The 23991-nt window shown below is 41.7% G+C and overlaps 3 protein-coding genes across 4 annotated transcripts in view; 2 read left to right on the top strand and 1 right to left on the bottom strand.

Annotated features, from left to right (window-relative positions):
- Positions 1 to 2217: 2217 nt before the first annotated feature.
- LOC306925700 (thioredoxin, mitochondrial-like) lies at positions 2218 to 2744 on the top strand (the record flags this gene model as incomplete). The annotated part of the gene is made up of 1 exon (XM_079504714.1): positions 2218 to 2744. The coding sequence occupies one exon, from the start codon at positions 2218 to 2220 to the stop codon at positions 2737 to 2739; it is 522 nt and encodes a 173-aa protein (XP_079360840.1). The 3' UTR covers positions 2740 to 2744.
- Positions 2745 to 8246: 5502 nt separating this feature from the next.
- gsdmeb (gasdermin Eb) lies at positions 8247 to 19610 on the top strand. Of its 2 annotated transcripts, none has more exons than XM_079502520.1 (10): positions 8247 to 8570; positions 8927 to 9131; positions 9747 to 9939; positions 11305 to 11479; positions 12073 to 12193; positions 12908 to 13021; positions 13663 to 13790; positions 17585 to 17774; positions 18721 to 18794; positions 19165 to 19610. In XM_079502520.1, the coding sequence occupies exons 2-10, from the start codon at positions 8927 to 8929 to the stop codon at positions 19381 to 19383; spliced, it is 1419 nt and encodes a 472-aa protein (XP_079358646.1). In that variant the 5' UTR covers positions 8247 to 8570; the 3' UTR covers positions 19384 to 19610. The 2 variants fall into 2 exon arrangements, with proteins under 2 accessions (XP_079358646.1, XP_079358645.1); XM_079502519.1 differs by having other exon boundaries at positions 8249 to 8570; positions 8898 to 9131; positions 19165 to 19608.
- A 137-nt stretch (positions 19611 to 19747) lies between these two features.
- The window catches only part of LOC306924148 (protein PALS2-like), a 29498-nt gene continuing 25254 nt past the window's right edge, over positions 19748 to 23991 (bottom strand). Inside the window, exons 13-14 of the mRNA XM_079502518.1 lie at positions 23401 to 23529; positions 19748 to 22944 (exon numbers count right to left, since the gene is read on the bottom strand). Coding sequence (XP_079358644.1) covers positions 22768 to 22944; positions 23401 to 23529 — 306 coding nt within the window. The 3' untranslated portion in view covers positions 19748 to 22767. The remainder of the gene's footprint in view (positions 22945 to 23400; positions 23530 to 23991) is intronic.

Raw genomic sequence — 23991 nt, forward strand, 5'->3', positions numbered from 1 at the left:
CTACGGTTCAAGAGTTATAAGCCAAAACGTAAAGTGGGCTGTTATAGCACCACCATGAGGCCGACCGATAACATTATAAGTTGATTAATTTTAGTAATTATTATGAACCTACCCTCCAAGTTTTGTAACTATAGTGCTTACAGTCTCTGAGAATGTGTACTTGAATGTGAGAAAATGCGAGAAAATTCCCATTCATGTCAATGGGGAAATTTTATTCACTAATAAATGAATATCAATTAAACTATACAACATTTCTCTTAAAAAAATACAAACACATCCTTCCCGATGAAGCCGGTCAATTTGAGATATGGCTCAAGTGATTACAGTCAAAACTGTGGGAGGAGTAGTGCGTCAAACAAAAGGTTACTGGAATAATAAAGTGTTCCAATTAAAATAGTCTGGTTGCCCTGTTAGGGCAACCACACTAATTATAATAATTCAAAAAAAGAAAGAACGAAAAAGAACAAAATTAGTTCATTTTTTGGAACCATGAACTTTATTGAATATTGAATGATGAATATATAAATATATATATATATATACATACATATACTGTATATATGATATAGGCCTATACACCGTATATCTAGGTGTGCCCTGATATTTTTAGGCTATGAAAAGTGTGCCCTGGGACAAAAAAGGTTGGGAAACACTGGTCTAGGGGTAAAAATGGATTGTGACAGGCTGAAAAGTGAACTGTTGTTTATTTGTTGCCTTTGATAAGGTTCTTTTAAAGAGTTCACATGCGATTACAAACAGTATAGTAACAGTATAGTAAGGCTTGTATTCATTAGACAACCATCAAATGCTATAATAAAGGTAATGTTGAGGTTTAAACTGAAAACTAAGGATGTATGGGGCAATTAACTCAGAGAAATAAGCAAAAGGGAACTGAGCCTATACTCTAAACAACAAATACTAACTGATGCTAACCAACATGAAAAAGAAAAGGGTAACAGAAATGAGAACTAGGATAAACTCCCTACTCTAACCAACACCTAACCAAAAGAATAGCGATTTACAAAAAGCAAGCTCCCATACTCCATTAACCTTAGCAGAATGTTTGCTTCTTACAAACTTTCAGTGGCTTAACATAATGTGTTCAACTCAAGATGAAGAGGGTATTTTACTGAGGACACACCAATACTTTAGTGGCCCAAAGTAGCAACCAAACCCAAATGCTCTGGACAGCATGCACCCTAGCCTCGGTCCCAGGCTCACTTAACTGCGAAAAAGAAGAGCCTGGTCACAACCTAGGACAAATAAGCTATCTAAGGCAGGACTTCCGCCGTGTAACCCCCCCCCGGAAGTTAACGTTTTTTTGACCAATCGCAGCGTTGTGTTCCCGAAAATGTATTCCCGCTGAAATGATCATTGGGTGGGGACTAGTAAACACAGCCGCACCGCGTGACGTAGTTATCTTACACGCAACACTTCCGCCACTTCCGCTGATAGTCTTTTCAGCGTAGGTCTTGGCCAGGGTGCATGCACCCACAGCTACTGCAAACTGTGACACTGCTGGTGAGCACAGCTGCCAACACTTGTTTAAATAGTGGAGATGACGGGCAGGTGATTGGTCCAGGCTGGATTGGAGGCGGGGCGTAGCAACAGGTAGGTCTCCTCCCATGGCAACAGGACCTAGACTGAAAGCTGGTGTCAGTATTCCACTCTCCAATCATGGACATGCATAGGCCAAGTATAATTATATATATTAACATAATACACTTATGTAACATACTGGTCCTACTATTATTATAGGTAGTATACTTGTAGTATACTGATAGTATATACTAAACCATATTTTCAACGTCGTTTTGATGATTTGATGATTTTCAACGATGAAACACACTCCATATTTAACTCCTCGTATGGTTATGGCTGAGTCTAATGGTGCGTTCACACGGGCAGATGTAAAAGATACAGTCTACCATTCATCGTCAATGGAAGCCAGTGACATGACGTTGCAAAGATGCAATGATGGATAGCTGCTCCAAATAAACTCACAACGCGTCTTTATGTCTGCCCGTGTAAACACACCAATAGTGACATGAGTGTGATGTCAGAGGTTCGCCAGCTATATATATACTCGTTTGATGATGTCATCAAACAAGTTGTAGATTGACTTAAACTTTGACTGTCAGCAAGTCGTTAATTCTCTAGACTGCTCTGTTATTCTCTTTTTTTGTTTTGTTCCTCCTATCCCACCTTCCCCTCCAGATGGCTCACAGGCTGCTCGTCCGTAGAGTTTGGACCTTCACTGTGAAAGATGTCTGCTGTCTCCCAGTCTTCCTGTCCTCTACAAACTCAACGTTGTCCTTCTCCACGTCGTTGCAGTGGGCTGCTCCCCGTCTCAACTTCCTCTCTCTCTCACGCTCGCTACCTCGCTCCCTCCCCCCCACCTTCCGCCGCGAGGTCTCCTTCAACATCCAAGACAAGGAGGATTTCACAGACAGGGTCATCAACAGTGATCTACCTGTGTTAATCGACTTCCACGCCCAGTGGTGTGGTCCCTGTAAGATCCTTGGGCCGAGGCTAGAGAAGGCTGTTGCAAAACAGAAAGGCTGCATCGCTATGGCAAAAGTTGACATAGATGATCACACAGACTTGGCTATCGAATATGGGGTGTCTGCAGTTCCCACAGTAATCGCCATGCGAGGTGGGGACGTCATCGACCGGTTTGTGGGGCTCAAAGATGATGACCAACTGGACTCGTTTGTGGCCAATCTCATTGGACAATGAATATTTCAGACCAACATTTTGACCCCATTTCTCCAAGTCTGGCCTGCTGCACCACACCTTTTGAAACAAACAAAAGCCCACCGAAATAAATCAGCCCCGTCACAACCCCTGCAGATGCACAACACTCTCAGGCTCTCACCCATCCCTGAACTCACTGCTTTCTGATCTGTACATGATATGTACACTGATCAAGAGACAGAGCCTTGGGCATTCTTGTAGTGTTAGTCCCAGCCATTCTCCAAGTTTCCTCAATACCCAAAAGCACAGGACATTCCCAAAAAGCATGTAAAAATCACACCCATGTGAGTGCTGCAACTCCGTGTGGGGGACCCCAGGGGAGGAGGGTCCCCGGAAGTTCCAGGCCCGCAGGAACGCACCCAGGGTGCCGGCCCGGTTCCGGCGAGCCGCCCCGCGTCCGAAATGGTAGAGAAATGACAGAGTTACCGTGTGGGGGTCCCTCTACTGTACTGTACTGTACTGTACTGTACTGTACTGTACTGTACTGTACTGTACTGTACTGTACTGTACTGTACTGTACTGTACTGTACTGTACTGTACTGTACTGGCACACCCGTAATCATGTTTGTGTTAGGTTGCGCACAGGTGGTGAAAAACAACCATGCTGTTTTCGTGCTCACTGCTCAGACCCAGCCAGCCAGCCAGCCAGCCAGCCTTGCACCACTCAAAAATTTACCATTTTCCCCCTTACATTTCCAACACCTTTTGTCTTCCACCAAGCCCATCCTAAACAGATTCACAGGGGCATACTAGAATCTATGATAATTTTGTAATGTATACATTTGCTTTTAATATCCCTTATAGTGGCCCACCCAACTTTGGAAATTATATTTGACCATTTGTCTTCACTTATTTCACATCCTAAATCCCTTTGCCATATTAATCTAAGATTTTCAGTCTTTGCACTTTGTAATTCCATTATATTTTTGTAAATTATTGAAGCACTATGCATTGTTGGTTGCAAGTCAAAAATAGTTGTCAACATATTAGATTTCTCTATATCCCTGTCAAGGTTGAACACACTTCCAACACTAGTTGAAGATATTTCCAAAATTCAACCCTACCCATCAGGTTAAATTGATTCCCCAACTCCTGATATGACTTAAAAGTTGCATCCATATATAAATCATCAATTACACCTATGCCATTTCTTTGCCATGGCTCCCAGCAAAATTAATGTTTACCTATCAAGATACATGGATTATCCCATATAGAAGAATATCCCTGTTTATATTCGGATTTCCCCATCCATCAGCCTATGGACCTCAGACCACACCCATTGGGAATGTTTCAAAACGGGACTCTTCCCCCCTTAAAATTATAAATTATACATTTCTACATTCGGAAGAGCCAAGCCACCATACATTCCCTATAGGGGAACACTGTCACATCTTTTTTATATTAATCCTCATCCTCATGGCTTTTTCACATTCCACTTGATGTTGCCATGTTGCAGTTTCTTCTTCTGTCCACAAGAGGTTGCTCTTTTTCTAGAATTGCAAGGCTGCACAGTCATTGTTACACCATTATGATTATGACTAATGTTGTGAGAGGAACGTGTCAGTCATAGTCTGTGTATATTGTGTGTGGTGACGGGTGAGTGACTGTGTGCGTGTGCGTGTGTGTGCAGGGTGCATGAGCTTCTACCAGTAGTGTAACATGTACTAAGTACAATTTTAACGTATTTGTAGCCTACTTTACTTGAGTATTTCTATTTCCAATTAATACTTTTACTTCATCATCCCCAAACTACAGTAGGCCTACAATGCAAAAATATGTACAGTAAATACAGTAAACAGTTGGGGCTGTTAGATGTGAAACCAACGTGTGTGTGTGTGTGTGTGCGTGCGTGCGTGCGTGCGTGCGTGCGTGCGTGCGTGCGTGCGTTCGTTCGGGTCGACCACTCGACCCCGCAGAGCTCCAGCAACAGCGATCGAAGGCGAGGCGGCGGCGAGTCGCTTCGTGGTGACAGAACCGGCCAGTATAGTGGAGTAGGCGGCTAGGCCTATATTTGGATAGGTGGATACAGTGTGCATGAGATGCCCAATTACGCATTGGTGAATTTGGTGCTGCATTGACCCCAATATATATAGCTTTTTGGATCTCGTTCGCTCAACTTAATAAGTCGAGGGAACGACATAAATTAAGACGTGGCTACTTTATTAAGTCGTGGCCACGTCTTAATAAAGTGCATGTGGGATGTGGCCACAACTTAAAAATATTCTTCACCAAATAGGCCTACATTTACATCATATATTTGGGCACAATCATGTTAAGAAAAGACCCTTGATCAATCAGCAGAGCAGAATAATATTATCAACAACAGTATATGCAATAGAATTGTATTCTATAGTTCTTACTGGCCATCCATCAAATCCGTAGCTTCATTTATCTTTGCTGCTATAGATAGAGGTGGAGATGCTGATTGAGGTGGAGATCCACCTCTATCAGGGTGATTTAGGATCATCAGTTTTCTGTGGGCATCTTTTATTTTATTCTTGTTGGCTGTGGGACTGACACCTAAAACCAGTGCAGCTTCTCTCTTGGTCATCTTTGGTTGCAATCCACCTTTATAGTATCCTGCTCCAAATGCCGTCTTGGGAAAGTTCATGGCTTGTTTCAACTGAGGCTGCATGTGTTTGCATAATGGCCTGCAAATCCATCGCCAGTCCCGCAGCAGCCACTGAATTGGCCCTTATTTACCGTTGAGGTCTCTGTTCAAATCTACAGTTATAACTTCTGATATGACCCCTTTGTCTTGTCGGTTATTAACTGGCAGTCAGGTGGTCAGGGAGGCAGTGATATTGTTTCCCATGCAGTGGAAGAGAATCAGTGGGAACTGGGAAGGTATCTGTGGCCACCGGAGTATCTGGGTAGTAAGGCTCAGTCTAGGCCCAGGAAAGCTCTCAGGTAGGGGTTTGAGGATCATCTCTGTGGGTCATCGTGTCTACGTTCGCTACTGTACATGTGTCATCCCGGTGATGTCAATGTGAGACGGTCATATCCATATGCCCAAAGATGGAGGTCTTGATGCCGTGATATCAGTTAGCTCCATATATCGAGTACCATGCAAGCATTCAGTGACGTGGTTGGACCCATAGCCATTGGGTCCAACCACGTCACTGAATGCTTGGTGCTCTATATATGGAGCTAACTGATGTACGACATCACAGCCTCCATCTGTGGGCATATTGGGATTCCATATATGGATATGACAGGCAAGGGAATCTCAGAGTTAGGCGAGTTGACATGATCGCAATGTTCCACAGAGACGATCCTCAAACCCCTCCCTGAGAGCTGACCTTGGCCTATAGCCTTACAACCCAGATACCCCGGCGGCCACACCCACAGAGACCTTCTCCACTGATTCTCTTCCACCATCTAGTACTCCCTCAATTTGTGAACCACTTGGGTTGAGCAACTCGATTTAAGTCATGTTTGGACACCATTGCAGCGGGCTTTCGCTCATACATTATGAGTGCTAAACTGTCAGACAGAAAGTATTGTTTTCAGCAATAGCCCTTCGGCCCTGAAGCAATATCGAGCAGGCCTGGCTTAATGCACAGGCTGCAGGTCCCGAAGGATCCAGCCAATTTAGAAAAACAAAACAGCAAAAGAAGGAGCAAGCTTTGAATTTCACGAGAGCCTTATGATTAAGTAAAACATTGGCACAGTGAACATTCAAACGTTAATAACACCTGTCGCTTTTTAGAAAGAAAAGAATAAACACCAAATAGCTACGTGTGTCCATCTGGGAGAAAGCACAGCAGGAACTATCCTTTATGCTGGTGCGAACAGCCCAACTATTGCCCCATTTCATTGGCCAAAATTGGATACAGGGGAGATTGAAAGATCATTCAAGCTTGCCCTACAGCTGCAATGTTAGTTTAACGTTGTTTAATACAAGCAAATTGGAAATTTCTATTTGATCAATGGGCTGTCAATGGAGAGTATTGCAACTCTAGATTCAACCCATTATAAAAAATCTAGTGTTGCAAATTGCAGCTATCCAGCATCCATGCCTTTTAGTGCTGGGAGTATGCACAAAGAGTAGTCTAACCTGGTCTACACGCAGTCAAAGACGCCCTGGACGACAGGATAAGCAGATAAGGGGATAAGTGGAAGTGAATAGAAAGCCCTATCGATGATGTCACTGGTAGGCGGACATCTGAAGGTCCACAGCAACCTCCTATGGTTGAGTGGGGAACATAGAACCTTTTTTGGTTGAGTGCTATTAAGTGGGGAACATAGAACCTCTTTTTGGTTGAGCGGAGAACATAAAACCTTTTTTTGGTTGAGCGGGAAACAGAACCTTTTTTGGGGGGCGGGGGGAGTGGGGAACATACAACCTGGCGAACATAGGGATGACCCCATAATAATTGTATCTAGCACTGATGAAAATTAGCCTAGTAGCCAAAAAGTGAACCCGGACATGTTGAGTACACCAACGTTTTATGTTAGAAATGTTTAGTATGGGTCCCCAGCATGTAGAAACTGCCAGATGCTAACTTGCATATGTTGAGCAATTTTCATAATTGGCATAATATGTGACCATACCATTAACAACCTATAGAAGGCAAAATATTCAAAATGTCATCATGACACTCATTGGGCTTAAAACGGCCATGACCACTTGCCCAAATGTGCCGACATCAATTTGTGATGACGGCATTGGCCGTGTTTAGCCCAATGAGTGTTTTTTTTTGCAAAACTAATGCTTGGAATGGATTCAGCATCATGAAAACCTCCTAGTTTGACATGTCACATGCTACACAAAGCATGATGACATTTTGAATATTTTGCCTTCTATAGGTTGTAATTGGTATGGTCACATATTATGCCAATTATGAAAATTGCTCAACATATGCAAGTTAGCATCCAGCAGTTTCTACATGCTGGGGACCCATATTAAACATTTCTAACATAAAACCTTGGTGTAGCCTACTCAACATGTCCGGGTTCACAATGGGGCTCTATGGGCTGGCTACTAGACTAAATAGGGCCCTATGTCTGTATTGCCTTGTTTGTTGGAATCAAAGATTACTCCCTACCATGAATCTATTATATGATTGAACAGTCTCTAGATTATTTCCATATAGGCATTATTACCTCGAATCCCCTTTTGTGATAAATATTAGCCTAGCTATCTTTTCAACTGAAAACACCTCCCCGCAGTCAGTGCCCCCACCCCATCCATTCCTGTGGCGTTCCAGACATGTCATGACATATCTTTACCTGCATTGTCCTTATTTGCATATAAACGAAAAACGAAAAATATCAAGATTACGATTAAGATCTGGGGGGGAGGGAGCGAGGTAGCGAGCGTGAGAGAGAGAGGAAGTTGAGACGAGGTGCAGCCCACTGCAACGACGTGGAGGACAACGTTGAGTTTGTAGAGGACAGGAAGACTGGGAGACAGCAGACATCTTTCACAGTGAAGATAACAGTAAAAATGAAATTACAAAAATGACAGAATGACACAACAACAAAAAGGGGCAGTCGGGCAGACAAATTCACTATAAAAATCTTTGTAGACTAGAGTTCTCTCTCAGCAACATGTCTTGTCTCTCTCAGTCACTGTCACCAAGAAGCACCAATCTCTGGAAGGGGCGGAGCATCGACCGTTGAACCTCTGCAAGGGGAGGCGGAACACAGACTGTTTATTATTTACCCTTTGTTCATATAACTTCTCCTGCTGCAGACATGCATAAGAACATAGTTTATATTTTATAGAACTAACTCCACGGATAGACCAGAGCACAACTAGACATTTCGTTTTGGAAACCTGCACTCTCGCGAGGAGTTAACGAGTGGTAAATAAAAAAAACAATCACTTCACATTTTGCGAGCTTTGTTTTTATTAAATGTAGCCTATATTTTCCTACTTAGAAAAAGAACGGCTGCTATGATATTGCTGACACTTTAATGCACGTTGGAAATGTCGGCGCTTTAATTGTTCTAATGTTAGCATTTCTGCATTTGCATTTCATTACTATTCGGAGAGAGAGAGAAAGAAAGAGAAAGAGAGAACTCCTCCCAACTGGACTTTAAAACATGCACGACCCACCCGCCCAAGACAAGCTTCATGAAATGTACATTACGAACTGTTATTATCATTATGAATTCAATTTAACTTACAGGTTGGCTGCTTGCTCTCTTGCTTAAGAAGATGTTCGCCACGGCTACGAAGAACCTCCTGGAGGAAGTTGACGGCGACGGGGACCTGCTTCCAGTGACCAGTCTGAACGACAGCATCAGAATCCTGTCTCTGGTTGTCAAGCGCAAACGCTCCTGGCTGTGGCAGAAAAACAAGTATCTCCCCTCTGACTTCAGCCTCGATGATGTACTGCTAGGAGATATGCCTATAAAGCCAGGTGATTCTGAATCTTGTGTTTGTTTTTTGTTAGACCACACCACAGTAGATAGCTATATGTTTGATTGATTGATTGAAGAATTTATTAACAGTTTGCAGAATTACAGTACATTTCAAGCACAAACTCAATACAAAGGCTGTTAACTGTGAGTGGACGACCCAATTAAGCATTACACTTGTTTCCAATAGGGTCCACCATGTTCAAATCATCAAAACATTTAGAGACGTACAAATAGACACTTCTATAGACAGAACAGGAATTCATCATAACATGTGCCATATGAGGTCTTTTGACAATTTATTTACCATGTTGTGCTGTCTCATTATAACTGGATAAGGATTCACAGCACACAATTATAACATGAACACATAATACTCACTATTATAATAGTGAGCATTATCCTATAGGTCAGGACACCAGTAGTCAGAGGTCTGATTATTCAGACTTTCTCTCCAGCTTGACATTACAACAGGTACAATCCCCTGTCATATCATTAAATACCACTGTTCCAGTTTATGTGGCTTGTGTGACTGAGCAGTCCACTCCTGAGTACTCTTTGTTTTTACCATCCAAACAAGGAGTCTGACCTCAATGCTAATTTTTCACTGTCCACAGTTGTCACAGAGACAGACTTCATCAAGTATAACGGAACATACAGCGACAACATTCAGGGAAACTTGGAGGGAAATTTTGGCCATGCAAACGTGAACATGGGCGGTAAAGACACATCCAAACTGCAGTCGTCCTTGGGAAGTTTAAAGAAAGAGGAGTTAGATGTTCAGAAGCTGCTTCAAGACTCCAAAGACAGGTTTGTCTTTCTTTGTGTCATTAAATGTGAACGTACATGTAAAGTGTTTTATCCTTGTACTTTGTTTCTTGTTTGTTTTTGTTTTTTCACTCCACTTTCTTTGTTTTGTAAAAGGGTAGGCTACAAAAAGAATAACCTGCACACTGTCTACACTTTCACAATAAGGATTACTTTATTTAGGCAAGGTTTCGGTCAATAGACAATTAGGCATTGAGATGCCTAATTGAAGAAGGTCTATTGACCGAAACGGTGTCTTCACTTTCAACACTGTCAGCTGTTTGCCTGCCTGTATAATAACCACAACCAGCATGACCTTTGTCCAGCCATACATGTTTATGTACCAGGGGCGAATGTGAATGAACATTAACAGTAGCAGGAACGTTACCAACTCTTGTTTAACAACTTATGTACTGTCCAAAAATGGGCGATATATCGATATACAGAATCAAAGAATCAAGATATCAAGTAAGCTTAGAAGATTAGATACTATAGGTACTATGCAAATTTGTTGTTTATTTTCTCATTTTATACTGATACTATCAAAAGGTGTGAATAAACTATCAAAAGGTGTGAATAAACACAAAACTTAAATTCATATGAGGAAGTGACTTAAACAGGGTTCTACTTCCCACACATTTTACATTAAAAAAAAATCTAGAATCAAATCAAATCTGAGTGAAAAGAGCTAGTTGCTAATAAATTGGTATTATTAGTTGACAGCATCCCTTGGGCAACCTCCTTTTTTCCCCTCTATGCTGAAAATAGCTGATCTACAAGATCACAATGTGTCACAACGTGGCACGTTTTGAGCTTTAATATCTATTATATTTCTCTAGGGTTCATATGGTTAGAATCCAAGTGTGAAAAAGTGTGTTACTATGTATGTAAATTATATGTTAGAGGAAAATTGTAGAATGAACGTAATGTACCGGTATCTCTTACAAATAAATGACAACCAAACCCAGGCAAGGGTTGTAAAAGTAAATAACTGTATACCTTCAACCCCTAGAGTAACAGAAGGGAAGTTAATTTAACAGAACTATGAAAGAGAACTAAAGTCCATGCATTGAATTTGTTTAATTGAGTGCAAAGGACCCCACCAATAAATCCTTTTAGGATACCTTGCATTGTACTGCACTTCCCTGTGCTTGTCTTTGCAAACTGTTTTAAAGTATTCAATCACCAATCTTCATTGGTTGCTAGCGTTTACAACACTGTTTTGCTTTACTCCATCTGTTAAACAAACTATACATAAAGCCAAACTCCATATTCTCCATTTGATGACATCAGACATATCTCACGCAGGGTTAAACACAAACTATAACAAACACAACATAGTGTAATTTCAAAGTCTCTGTGTTGCAGGGTCATGGACATGTCCCACTCTCTGGTAAAGCAGACCATGGAGAAGCGTAGAGAGGTGTTTGGGGTTGTGAAGGAGAGGATTGTGACCACTCAGCCCTGCTCAGTCATAGAAGAAGTCCAACAGGGTGGACAGTGTGGGGGTCTGCTGAGCCTCTTCTCTCCCAGAAGCACCAAGGTAAGGTATGACAACACCATCTTCTCTGAAAACTAGGTCACACACAAGATAGTCTCTCAGGGTCATGGACTCCTAGATGGGAAAGCACTGGGTGTTCTCAAACTTCTCAACCACTGGACTGTAACTTTGCGACCTTAAAATTGGATCACAATACATTATTATAATGTTATGAATGAACTATGAACAGATTAAATAGGGGAAACAGTGTAATACTGTATGTTGGTGAGAGACAGTTAAAAGTAACATTTTGTACCATGAGCAGAAATCTTACAATTTAGGCAGACACTTTTACCCAGAGCAAGCAAGGCGTTAACCGTAGTCAATAAAAGACAGGGTTAATGATCACATAAGTAGAGTGCAAAGAAAAACAGTCAAGTAGGATACCATATCATTTCATATGATATGATATGATATATCACCCTAAAGGAGTACAAAATCTCCCTTTTGTTTGCTATTCCATTTTCCCAAATATGTGAGCATCTGGCCAGTTACTTGACAACTTGATACACAACATTCTTTCTTTTGAACGTTCTCTGTTTGGTTTTTAGTGTATTTGCTCTCCAGCCTCTTTGTTTATCATGTTTGGTCTACAGGTGTCCATAAAGGAAAATGGCAGTCTAAGCAAAGACAGCAATGTCACCCTGGAGATTCCCCCCCACACTGTCCTCGCGTATGGACTCATGGAACTAGTGGTAAAACTCAATGGACACTATGGTGAGCTCCTAGTTAACTTAATGTTACTGAACTGAACTGCTATTTTTGAGCGGTGCCTCCGCTCCATTACGGAGCTATGTGTGTCCCTATGTACAGTATGTATATGTATGTGTACGCGTCCCTGTACATGTCCCAGCACGGAAATCTGCAACACGGTAAAGTTCCCCACACACCGAGCTCGTTTTTCGGATTTTTAGCGGCGTTTCTCCATCGGTTTTCCGAAAAACGCGTCCAGTGTGCAACCACCTTAACTCTGTCATTTCTCAACCATTTCGGACGTGGGGTGGCTCGCGTTCCTGGGGATCTGGATGTTGCGGGGACCCCCCGGGGACCCCCACACGGTAACTGTCATTTCCCGATCGTTTCATTTCGACACAGGGCGGCTCGCCGGAATCGGGCTGGCCCCCTGGGGGTCTGGATGTTGTGGGGGTCCCACACGGTACAGTTGCACCACTCACTTTGATGTTTTGAAACTCCAGTAAAGTATAAAGGCAGTGAATTCTTCACCTGAGTGGATTTATAGCAAACACTAAATGAAATACAGCAAAAGCATGCAGATACCAGACTCCTAAAATTAATGAAATGCCACCACAAGATGTTGAGATACTGTAGAGGCAAGACAATACATAAATAAAAAGTAGAAACACTGTGAAACTAGATGATATTGAGTTAGCTGAGAAGGACTAGACGTATAAGATTTTGTTCTATCCACAGAGCTGTGTCTCATGTCTGACACCAAGGGAGGTTTTGAGGTGGATGGGCCTGCTAAGAAGCTAGTCGGACTCGGAGCCCCAGTCCATGCCTCTCAACAAAGCTGCATTAAACAAGGTAAACGAAATGACAGAGTAACAGTTCTTTACATGATCAGTTTATGGAATAAAGGAGTTTTCTAGATTTAGAGAAGTTTACGTTCTTAACATGTTAACACCATGTGCCTCTGGTTTATGCTCCACTAAACTCTCAAATATGAAGCTCCTGCCATCTGTGTCCCTATGCTTCTCATCTATCTTTTTCTCTTGCCATCTTGATCCATAATCGAGGCCAACTGGACCTGCTCAGCATTGTTATGCATCATCAGTATGGAAGCATTTGGATTTGTCCTTTAATTTGTCACACATCTTTATAGAGTATGACTTAAATGTTACAAGCAAAAACATGTTTACAATGGAATCCTGAATGGCAACTGTTAAGCAACAGCCTTGACCTAGATTAGAGGCTTTCTTTAAACCAAGGATCTTTGTTGTTGATCCACAGGTGAATGCGTTGTGCACACCACACACACCTGTAGGATGAGTTTCTAATAGATGTATTTATTTTTTGTTGTACTACTTTGCATTTTCAGTTTAATAATAAGAGCTTACATTTCCCTTATCCACCTCACTGTGCACATGTACTGTAGAAGCCGTTTGCCACCATATGAATGATGAAGTTGCATCCCATAATACCTGTTTTCATTTGTTCACTGACAGAGCTGGACAGACTGAGCGATCATTTCCAGAAGCTTTCATCACTTCCTGCTTCGACGCGCTCCTCTCTGCTCCAGCATCTTACCAGCATCATGCAGGACCCTGAAGCTGTGAGCATGCTGGAGACTGTGGTAAGCAGCATGGAGGCGTCCTTATCCTATTGGCCAGACTGTGGTAAGCAGCATGGAGGCGTCCTTATCCTATTGGCCAGACTGTGGTAAGCAGCATGGAGGCGTCCTTATCCTATTGGCCAGCCTGTGGTGAGCAGCATGGAGGCTTCCTTATCCTATTGGCCAGACTGTGGTAAGCAGCATAGAGGCTTCCTTATCCTATTGGCCAGACTGTGGTAAGCAGCATAGAGGCTTCCTTATCCTATTGGCCAGACTGTGGTAAGCAGCATGGAGGCTTCCTTATCCTATTGGCCAGACTGTGGTAAGCAGCATGGAGGCTTCCTTATCCTATTGGCCAGACTGTGGTAAGCAGCATAGAGGCTTCCTTATCCTATTGGCCAGACTGTGGTAAGCAGCATAGAGGCTTCCTTATCCTATTGGCCAGACTGTGGTAAGCAGCATAGAGGCTTCCTTATCCCATTGGCCAGACTGTGGTAAGCAGCATGGAGGCTTCCTTATCCTATTGGCCAGACTGTGGTAAGCAGCACGGAGGCTCCATATCCTATTGGCCAGACTGTGGTAAGCAGCACGGAGGCTTCCTTATCCTATTGGCCAGACTGTGGTAAGCAGCATAGAGGCTTCCTTATCCTATTGGCCAGACTGTGGTGAGCAGCATGGAGGCTTCCTTATCCTATTGGCCAGACTGTGGTAAGCAGCTTCCTTATCCTATTGGCCAGACTGTGGTAAGCAGCATGGAGGCTTCCTTATCCTATTGGCCAGACTGTGGTAAGCAGCTTCCTTATCCTATTGGCCAGACTGTGGTAAGCAGCATGGAGGCTTCCTTATCCTATTGGCCAGACTGTGGTAAGCAGCATGGAGGCTTCCTTATCCTATTGGCCAGACTGTGGTAAGCAGCATAGAGGCTTCCTTATCCTATTGGCCAGACTGTGGTAAGCAGCTTCCTTATCCTATTGGCCAGACTGTGGTAAGCAGCATGGAGGCTTCCTTATCCTATTGGCCAGACTGTGGTAAGCAGCATGGAGGTTTCCGTATCCCTGGAATCACTATTTTGGGCACATTTCAAATTGACCAAATAATAATAATAATAAAAAGAAGATGCCTGAAAAAGGTCTATTGGCCAAAATGTTGCCTAAATAAAGTTGTCCTTATTGCGCCAATGTAGATTGTGTGCAGGTTATTTTATTGTATTCTAAATTGCCCAAATAAGAAATATATACAGTACAAAATAGTAACAAAAACAGATCTACAAGCTCTTGCAACATGTTTTTAGCTTGTAAGCTATTTTTGCTTCCAAGAAGTGGTTAAAGTTAAAGAATACGACATAATTGTATTGTATTCCTGCTATCATAGCCTATTGACAGTCCATGACTGAATGTGTTCAATAGCTCTGGAAGCCAACAGAATGCCATTATCATCCACAAAACCGTTAAAACAAGTCCCAGACCTGTCCTGTTTTTGCATTGGACAACATAATATGTCATTGTGATGACCCTGGAACAACTTTAAGACAACTTTATGAAGCACTGATGAAAGTATTTTGGACCCGCACAATCCACGTTGCCTCGTTTATATTCTGAACACTTTCACGGTCGCTTCATAAAGTTGTTCAATAATTACACATTACAATGCCCAAGTTCCTCACAACAATGATGCAGTACGTTGTCCAACAGGTGCTGGGACTTGTTTAACGGTCTTGTGGTGATGGATGGTGGGGAAGCTGTACTTTATTGGGCCCTTGCATGTCCAAAACCGTAACATTTGAGGAAATGGAAAAAAATAATGTGTGTTCAACTTCCATGATCACATGGTCTATGAATCCCCATCATAGACCCACAGTATGAGTAGGCTATGACAGTCTTATGTCTTCTAGATGTGTCTGTTTTGGCAAGATGGGTCAATACCGTAGTTATAAATAGGTGAATTGCATTTCTCACTCTTGGTGTTAGCTCAGACTAATTAACAGTTAGTGGAGGCTGGAGCAAATTCGAGCTGTTTAAATACATACTTCTGTCGAGTCAAGTCATAGATACAAAGATTATACTTTTATTCAGTTACCATTGGCCAGACTGTGGTAAGCAGCATGGAGGCTTCCTTATCCTATTGGCCAGACTGTGGTAAGCAGCATGGAGGCTTCCTTATCCTATTGGCCAGACTGTGGTAAGCAGCTTCCTTATCCTATTGGCCAGACTGTGGTAAGCAGCATGGAGGCTTCCTTATCCTATTGGCCAGACTGTGGTAAGCAGCATGGAGGCTTCCTTATCCTATTGGCCAGACTGTGGTAAGCAGCATGGAGGCTTCCTTATCCTATTGGCCAGACTGTGGTAAGCAGCATAGAGGCTTCCTTATCCTATTGGCCAGACTGTGGTAAGCAGCATAGAGGCTTCCTTATCCTATTGGCCAGACTGTGGTAAGCAGCATGGAGGCTTCCTTATCCTATTGGCCAGACTGTGGTAAGCAGCATAGAGGCTTCCTTATCCTATTGGCCAGACTGTGGTAAGCAGCATAGAGGCTTCCTTATCCTATTGGCCAGACTGTGGTAAGCAGCATGGAGGTTTCCGTATCCCTGGAATCACTATTTTGGGCACATTTCAAATTGACCAAATAATAATAATAATAAAAAGAAGATGCCTGAAAAAGGTCTATTGGCCAAAATGTTGCCTAAATAAAGTTGTCCTTATTGCGCCAATGTAGATTGTGTGCAGGTTATTTTATTGTATTCTAAATTGCCCAAATAAGAAATATATACAGTACAAAATAGTAACAAAAACAGATCTACAAGCTCTTGCAACATGTTTTTAGCTTGTAAGCTATTTTTGCTTCCAAGAAGTGGTTAAAGTTAAAGAATACGACATAATTGTATTGTATTCCTGCTATCATAGCCTATTGACAGTCCATGACTGAATGTGTTCAATAGCTCTGGAAGCCAACAGAATGCCATTATCATCCACAAAACCGTTAAAACAAGTCCCAGACCTGTCCTGTTTTTGCATTGGACAACATAATATGTCATTGTGATGACCCTGGAACAACTTTAAGACAACTTTATGAAGCACTGATGGAAGTATTTTGGACCCGCACAATCCACGTTGCCTCGTTTATATTCTGAACACTTTCACGGTCGCTTCATAAAGTTGTTCAATAATTACACATTACAATGCCCAAGTTCCTCACAACAATGATGCAGTACGTTGTCCAACAGGTGCTGGGACTTGTTTAACGGTCTTGTGGTGATGGATGGTGGGGAAGCTGTACTTTATTGGGCCCTTGCATGTCCAAAACCGTAACATTTGAGGAAATGGAAAAAAATAATGTGTGTTCAACTTCCATGATCACATGGTCTATGAATCCCCATCATAGACCCACAGTATGAGTAGGCTATGACAGTCTTATGTCTTCTAGATGTGTCTGTTTTGGCAAGATGGGTCAATACCGTAGTTATAAATAGGTGAATTGCATTTCTCACTCTTGGTGTTAGCTCAGACTAATTAACAGTTAGTGGAGGCTGGAGCAAATTCGAGCTGTTTAAATACATACTTCTGTCGAGTCAAGTCATAGATACAAAGATTATACTTTTATTCAGTTACCATTTTTCATCTGTACCAGCTTCTAATAGGCTTTCTGCATAACTGTAGTCCCAACTTCCCAGAAGGTGGCACATGTTTGGAAACACATACGACTCCTTCATACAGTATGTGTCCGAGGCTGGGGCTACGTTTATGCCCAGAGCCTATACCTAGTCATCGATTCCTAATTCTGGGGATCAGCGTTTCCTAACGGTCTGTCCATTGATTCAGCTGAACCAGATGTGCGTTGATGACGAGAGCCCTGACATGTTGGAGGCTGTTGGGACAGAGTGTGCGAGCCAGCATAGCAAGGCCATATTGGAGCTCGTGGGGCAGTCCAGTCGAGGGGAAGAGGACCCTCCAACAGACAAGAGCCCCTCTAATCTCCATGCCGTTCATCTTGTCATCAGTGCCTTGGACGGTGGGGAAGCTGTGCTTTGTGTAGCATTATTACTCATTACACTGGGACGTCACGTGTACAGTTGGGTGCCACCGATATTGTCCCTTATCATTTGACCCATTTAGGCCTGACCTCAAAATTAAAAAAAATCCTTCTAAATCCTTTTTCAAAAATAGCAGACCTACAAGCTCGTAGCGCGCCACTCGGTGGCGCGCTATGAGCTTGTAGATCTGCTATTTTTCAATAGCTAAATTATAACATAATGTTTAAAATACCAAAAGGGGTTCCCGCCCAAAATGGGTTAACTGTCCTTTTGCGCAGATCACGCAAACCTCAGCAAAAAGAAAAGGACAATATCGATGGCCTCCAACTGTATGTCCAAAAGCTAAGGAACCTGTGTTCCAATGAATCCAATGTAGTTTACTTTGTATCACTTAGTTACTTTTCATTGATTACATATTTATAAAACTCACAAAGACAAAGAAAGCAGATCTACAAGCTCTCACAACGCACCGTGAGCATGTAGATCAGCTATTTTTGCATGTCACTGTCATGACGTAGGCCCTATTCATTTATGAATACAACATGAAAAGATTCTCTCATACAATATTTCTGCCCGACCGCCGACAGTGAGTCATAATGTGAAACATATTCCTAAAACCAGAAGCATCTTTCAACTCTCAAGACAACCTGTCTTTCTTGAGTCGTCTCCATAATTCTTAACAAGATTCAAATGTTGATCTATGACGTCAGTCGTCTATGATGTGTCTATGACATATGACTGAAATCTTAGCAAGGTTCCAGCACATCACAGCCCCTTTGAGTTCCATTATGAAATAAAAAAAATATATTTATAAATGTATGACACACAAACACTAATTATATCCTGAGGAATGCTAGTTCCATTCCAAAAAAGTGTTTGTGGGGTCATTCTAATCATTGTCTTTATTCTACCATTGTCTTTCAGAAATGACAGATGATGGTCTCGCTGTGCTTGGAACATGCTGCAGTCCTGAGCTCTTACTGGTCCTGGAGCTACTGGTGAGTAATGTAACAGACAACAGCTTGTTATTTCAAAGTGGAGGATGTCATGGGGAGCTAGTTGGAAAGGAGGGGACGGGGCCAAATAAATACATCCAATTTAGTCCATACGATTATTGTGTCAGTTTAACCACTTTCACCTTCAACCTGCCATCCCTATTTTGGGCATGTCATTATTGTAAAGAAAAACCCATCACATTGTGATGCGATGCTTAGGGCTATTTGGGAGTCCTTGGCTTGTTTGGGAAGCCCTACAAACTGACTCAGTACGTGGCTCATGCTGCAATACGACATGTCTAATGACGTGCATCATCATGATGCATCTCATTATTACAGTGGCTGACCCGGGGCCTCTCTTTCTGTTCTACAGGTACAGTGTGTGACAGGGAGTGGGGAGATGTCTCTGCCTCCACTGACTACAGAGGTCTGGGAAAGTATAGAAGGTCTCTTTGCCTCTGCCAACATAGCCCTGAGCAGAGATGCAGACACACTGAAGACAGACATCGACCAACAGCCAGGATATCTTCCTCTTGTACTCTGTATTGCCATCAGAGGGCTTGCCTCATTAGCAGTGTTTGATGTTGTGTGATGATTTGAAGGGACATTGTATATATATTTTTTAATGAATGATAATCGGTTAGTTGATTTCTCCAAATTTGTCCACCAGAGGGAACCAAATGCAGCTCAGTTATTGCACACATTTTGGTTGCCTTATTGTGTTTTCATGTCATTGCTACATATTGTTCCAGTGTGGTCTTTATTTTGATTTGTTCCCATTTTGATAAACAGTGCTGCCTACTGGCTTGTCGGAACCGTCAAGCACTTGCAATTTTGATAATCAAATAAATTGGTACAGTAACAGTACTATGTTGATAGCTCATCATTTTTTTTACTTTACAAATTGTTATTTTTCCCTTTAATAACATTCAGACACAAATTAAGCCAGAACCTCGTTACAAAACACCACTTTTTTAATTGACGCGTCATGAAAATACATATTTTCTCTGTTATTGTAAAATATAACTTTTATAAGTATATGGCCTTTATTTAAACAACGGTTAGGTTTTAAGTAATATCACATCAGAAGGGATGGTTTCGCCAAGATGCGGCACCCTGGTTGTCGAAGTTACTTTCTCCCATACAAACAGCACCATAGACACTTGCCTAACAATCATCAAACACATGTAAAAGGGGCATTTCATTTTAAACACTTCTGGTGTCATTTTAACATCATTCTCCGACAGTTTTAGCTGGTTCCTTATTTTGTTATTTTATATTCATTTTATCAAGCCCACTGAACGTCAAACTCCACTTTAATCAGACTCGTTGAAAACAGGTCTCTGGTTCTTGTGACTGATGCGTTTTTTTCAGTTACTTTTTGTATTTGTTTTTGCTTTCATTTTCAAAATAAAAATACAAAACATGGAAAAAAGAAAAGGAAGAGGGATAACGTATTTTTTTAATGAGTCTCACATCATTAAAATGAAGTTTGAAGTTTAATGGGCTTATTAGATATATTATCTAATGAATATCAAATATCCCAAAAAGAAGCAACTTAAAAAAATGTCTGGGGTGCACACTGATGGTTTTCAATTGAAATACCCCTTGAAAGAAATATCTAAATGTTACTGATAAAGGGATAGTTCAGAGTTTTACATTTCAGTTAGTTAACTACTGAATAGCTAGTCAGTTGACTAGCTATTCTGGCTAGCTGACCCTATTGTTCCAATTAGCATTTATACAAAATGCTGAAGCCTAATCCATAGTCCATAACACAGCCGTGTCACCTGCAGAAAATAACAGATTATCAAGCTCATAGGTGGCGGTGGCACATTGTTAGCTTGAAATCCAGTTATTTCCGGCAAGCAACACTGTTGTGTGATCAAACGTTGTTGATGAGTTTGATAAGAATCTTGGAATAAGCACCAATGTAAAAACCTGAATTATCCCCACATCATAACTCACTGCACTAGATGGAAAGAGACATAGTTAAAACAATACAGTATGAATACAAATTGTTAAGTCATTCTCCCCGTAAACGGCAGCTAAGACTTACTGGTAATGACAAGTACGCTTAAGTGAATGTAATGTAGCATTACCAATGAATGTAAGAGTGGCTTAAAGGACCATACCAGACTAAATACATGTAATAGTCTACTCAGCTTCAGCCATACAGTACAGTACATCATCATTAATTGCTTCATTTGTAGAGATGAACAGTTGAGTCACTGTTATCTAACCAAATCTGTGCAGTTAAGTCACAGACATTTGACTTCCGTTTGTAAAAAATCTATTTCCAGATATGCTTTTCAAATTCACTTAAAATGCATTAAATGCAACGATGATGTAAGTTCTATAAACAAATAAAAACACTTGCATTGTTATATTTAGTGTATAGCATCAAATATCCCAATAATGTCCCTGCAAGTTGATTTTCACACAGTACTGAAATTAATGTTAAACACTGGCTTCCTTTAAAGACAACAAACCACAGTATGCTTGGACAATGGTTGGCAGTAATGGGAGTAATGGGAGGTTAGGGTTTTGAAAAAGAGGTGGCCTCGTTTCCGGACAAGCTTGTAGTGACGGTATTATTAAGTACTGTACATGAACGTACTGTAAACGATAACACTGAAGTACCCCCTCCAGATACACACAAACACACACACACACATACACACTCATTTTCCATTAAGCAAGCCCTCCTCCCAACTTCCCACAATAAATAAAATTGAAACCTATATATGCATATATCGGTTCTAAAATTCTTAAAGTTACACTTGAGGACAACGATGACAAAAAGACATTTTCTAAACACCATGACTTAGCTTTTCTTTACCGAATGCTATTCCAGTAGGAGCATGATTTAATTAAAAAAACCAAAATCCCAATAAATAAGTACACTTCCTGTGTGTTGTGAGACGAGTTGCATAGTATGCAGAGGAAGGGAAGAAACTGGCAGTTCAGAGGATGCTGAGCCCCCACGGCTGTCCAACTCTTTACAAGTCGGCTTACATTAGTGGTCCCTGCCTCCCCTCCCCAGGCCTAGCAGCAGGGGGCAGTGTAGTTCCTGATACAAGCTGTTCTGTCTTTTTAGGAGAGAACTTCATCATGCCACTGTACACATGTAGAAACACCGAGTAATGGGACGTTGCTTAGAGGCACTACTTGTACTTAACTAGTAGGATGTCTCTTCTGCGATTCATAGGGGGATTGTTGTCTGTACAAAGTGCACATGCATATGTATAAACAAATGTATTTGTATACCACAAAAATAAGGCTATAGTTCAACCCACCTGTCTTTTCCTGTTTCTCTGTTCACTGTCTATGAAAATAAAGCAGAAATGTTGACAAATAAATATAACTATCATATCTATCCACTACTTCCATACCAAGGAAACATATCATTTAACAGATTGAGGTGTAACTGTTGAAGAACTATTGTACCCTATAGACGTCTGCAAACCAAACTATGGTTTGCATATGGTATGGTATGCATACAGTCACCTGGAAACATGGAAGACCCAACTGATGTCTGGCCTTTTGTACAGCAGAAAGCTGACTGTGCGCTTGTTTGACTCTGTTAGTTAAACAACCTTTCTACAGATTGGCATTCCCCTTTTAAAGTGACGTTCCATGTCTAAGAGATATGAAAGAAGTGGGTATATGCAACGCCACATTACCTTGCAAAGTTTCTCCAGAGAGTTGGATGTGATGTTCTCTCCTACTTGGAGAGAGCGTTGGCCTGTATCAGAGCTACATGGCGTGTGTCCTGTAAAGCAGCTATTCTCAGCTCATCCCAGAGACCGTGCACAGTACTGTGGGCTTTTATTATGGCTGTCTAATCAGGGACTCGCTGAGACCTGTGACACCACATTACCCCCCCGGTTAGAACAGAACAGAGACACAGCAGCAGACAGGCTGGGTCTCCAGGGTCTGAGCAGAGAAGCAGTGCTGTAATGGAGTAAGGACGTTAGTACACCCAGTTCAGTGGAACCCACTGGGGCTCTACCAACAGCCTCTCCGCCGACTCCAGCAGCCTGTCGAAGGCCTTGTCCAGATTGTCATTGATAATGGTCAGGTCAAAGTAGTGGCTGTACGCTCGACGTATCCTGGCGCTCTCGTCCACCGTCTTCTTCAGGTCGTTCTCCTGTTACAGAGAGTGAGAGGGATGAGTCCTTGGATCGGTTCTATGAAGTGCACACACTCATTAACCCATTCAGGCCTGACGTCGAAATAAAAAAAACGTTCGCTCTGAAAGAATATATATTCAAAGATTTGTGCCGCATTTTTACGATTTTTCAAAAATAGCAGACCTACAAGTTCATAGCGCGCCACTCGGTGGCGCGCTATGAGCTTGTAGATCTGCTATTTTTCAATAGCTAAAGTATAACATAATGCTTAGTTAAAACACCAAAAGGGGTTCCCGCCCAAAATGGGTTAAAAGCTATAATATGACACAGATGCATCCTCAGGTCTAAATGGGTTAAGACTGTAGCTCTCCATTAAATGAGCCTTGAAATTGCTTAGACATAAAAAGTAGTAATTATATAAAGTCAGGTGTATAAAGGTTTTAAAGATTTTCAGAAAGGAGGTGGAGACTCACGGTGAGCAGCTTGGTGGTGAGTCCAGCGTCCACCACAGCTTGGTGCATGGTTCTCAGCGTGTCCAGTTCAGGAGCAGCGATGAACACCACAAATGGCATAAACTCTGCGGTCTTCAACACTTTCAGAGCCTAGGCAAAAAAACAAACAAGAAATGACAGGATTTTAAACATTTTCAAGAGCCACATTTAAGCACATTTCAAAGAGATGCAATACAGAATACTGTTTGGGTCTACTTTGTAGCTGCAAGTGTCATTTGTAGACCATCTGAAACTAGAAAAAGTGCTCCTCGGGGCCAGGTCAGGTTGTGGCCTCCTGGTTGCGCTATAATAGGCCAATGTGAAAAGGGTGCAATTTCAGTGAAAGAATCAGTGTCTTCTTTTAAAACGCTTTTAAAAACACATCTGTATGCCAAGTGTTTTTCCTAATATTGTTTTTAATTGTTTTATTGACCTGTTCTTTTCTTCATGTTTTATTGTTTCTGATGTTTTGTTGTTTTTATGATTACTGTTTTATAACCCGTCTGTAAAGCACTTTGTAACTATATGTTTGGAAAGGTGCTATACAAATAAAATTCATTCATTCATTTCTTC

The sequence above is a fragment of the Electrona antarctica genome (assembly GCF_951216825.1).
Source record: "Electrona antarctica genome assembly, chromosome: 6".
In the NCBI taxonomy this organism is placed as follows: domain Eukaryota; kingdom Metazoa; phylum Chordata; class Actinopteri; order Myctophiformes; family Myctophidae; genus Electrona; species Electrona antarctica.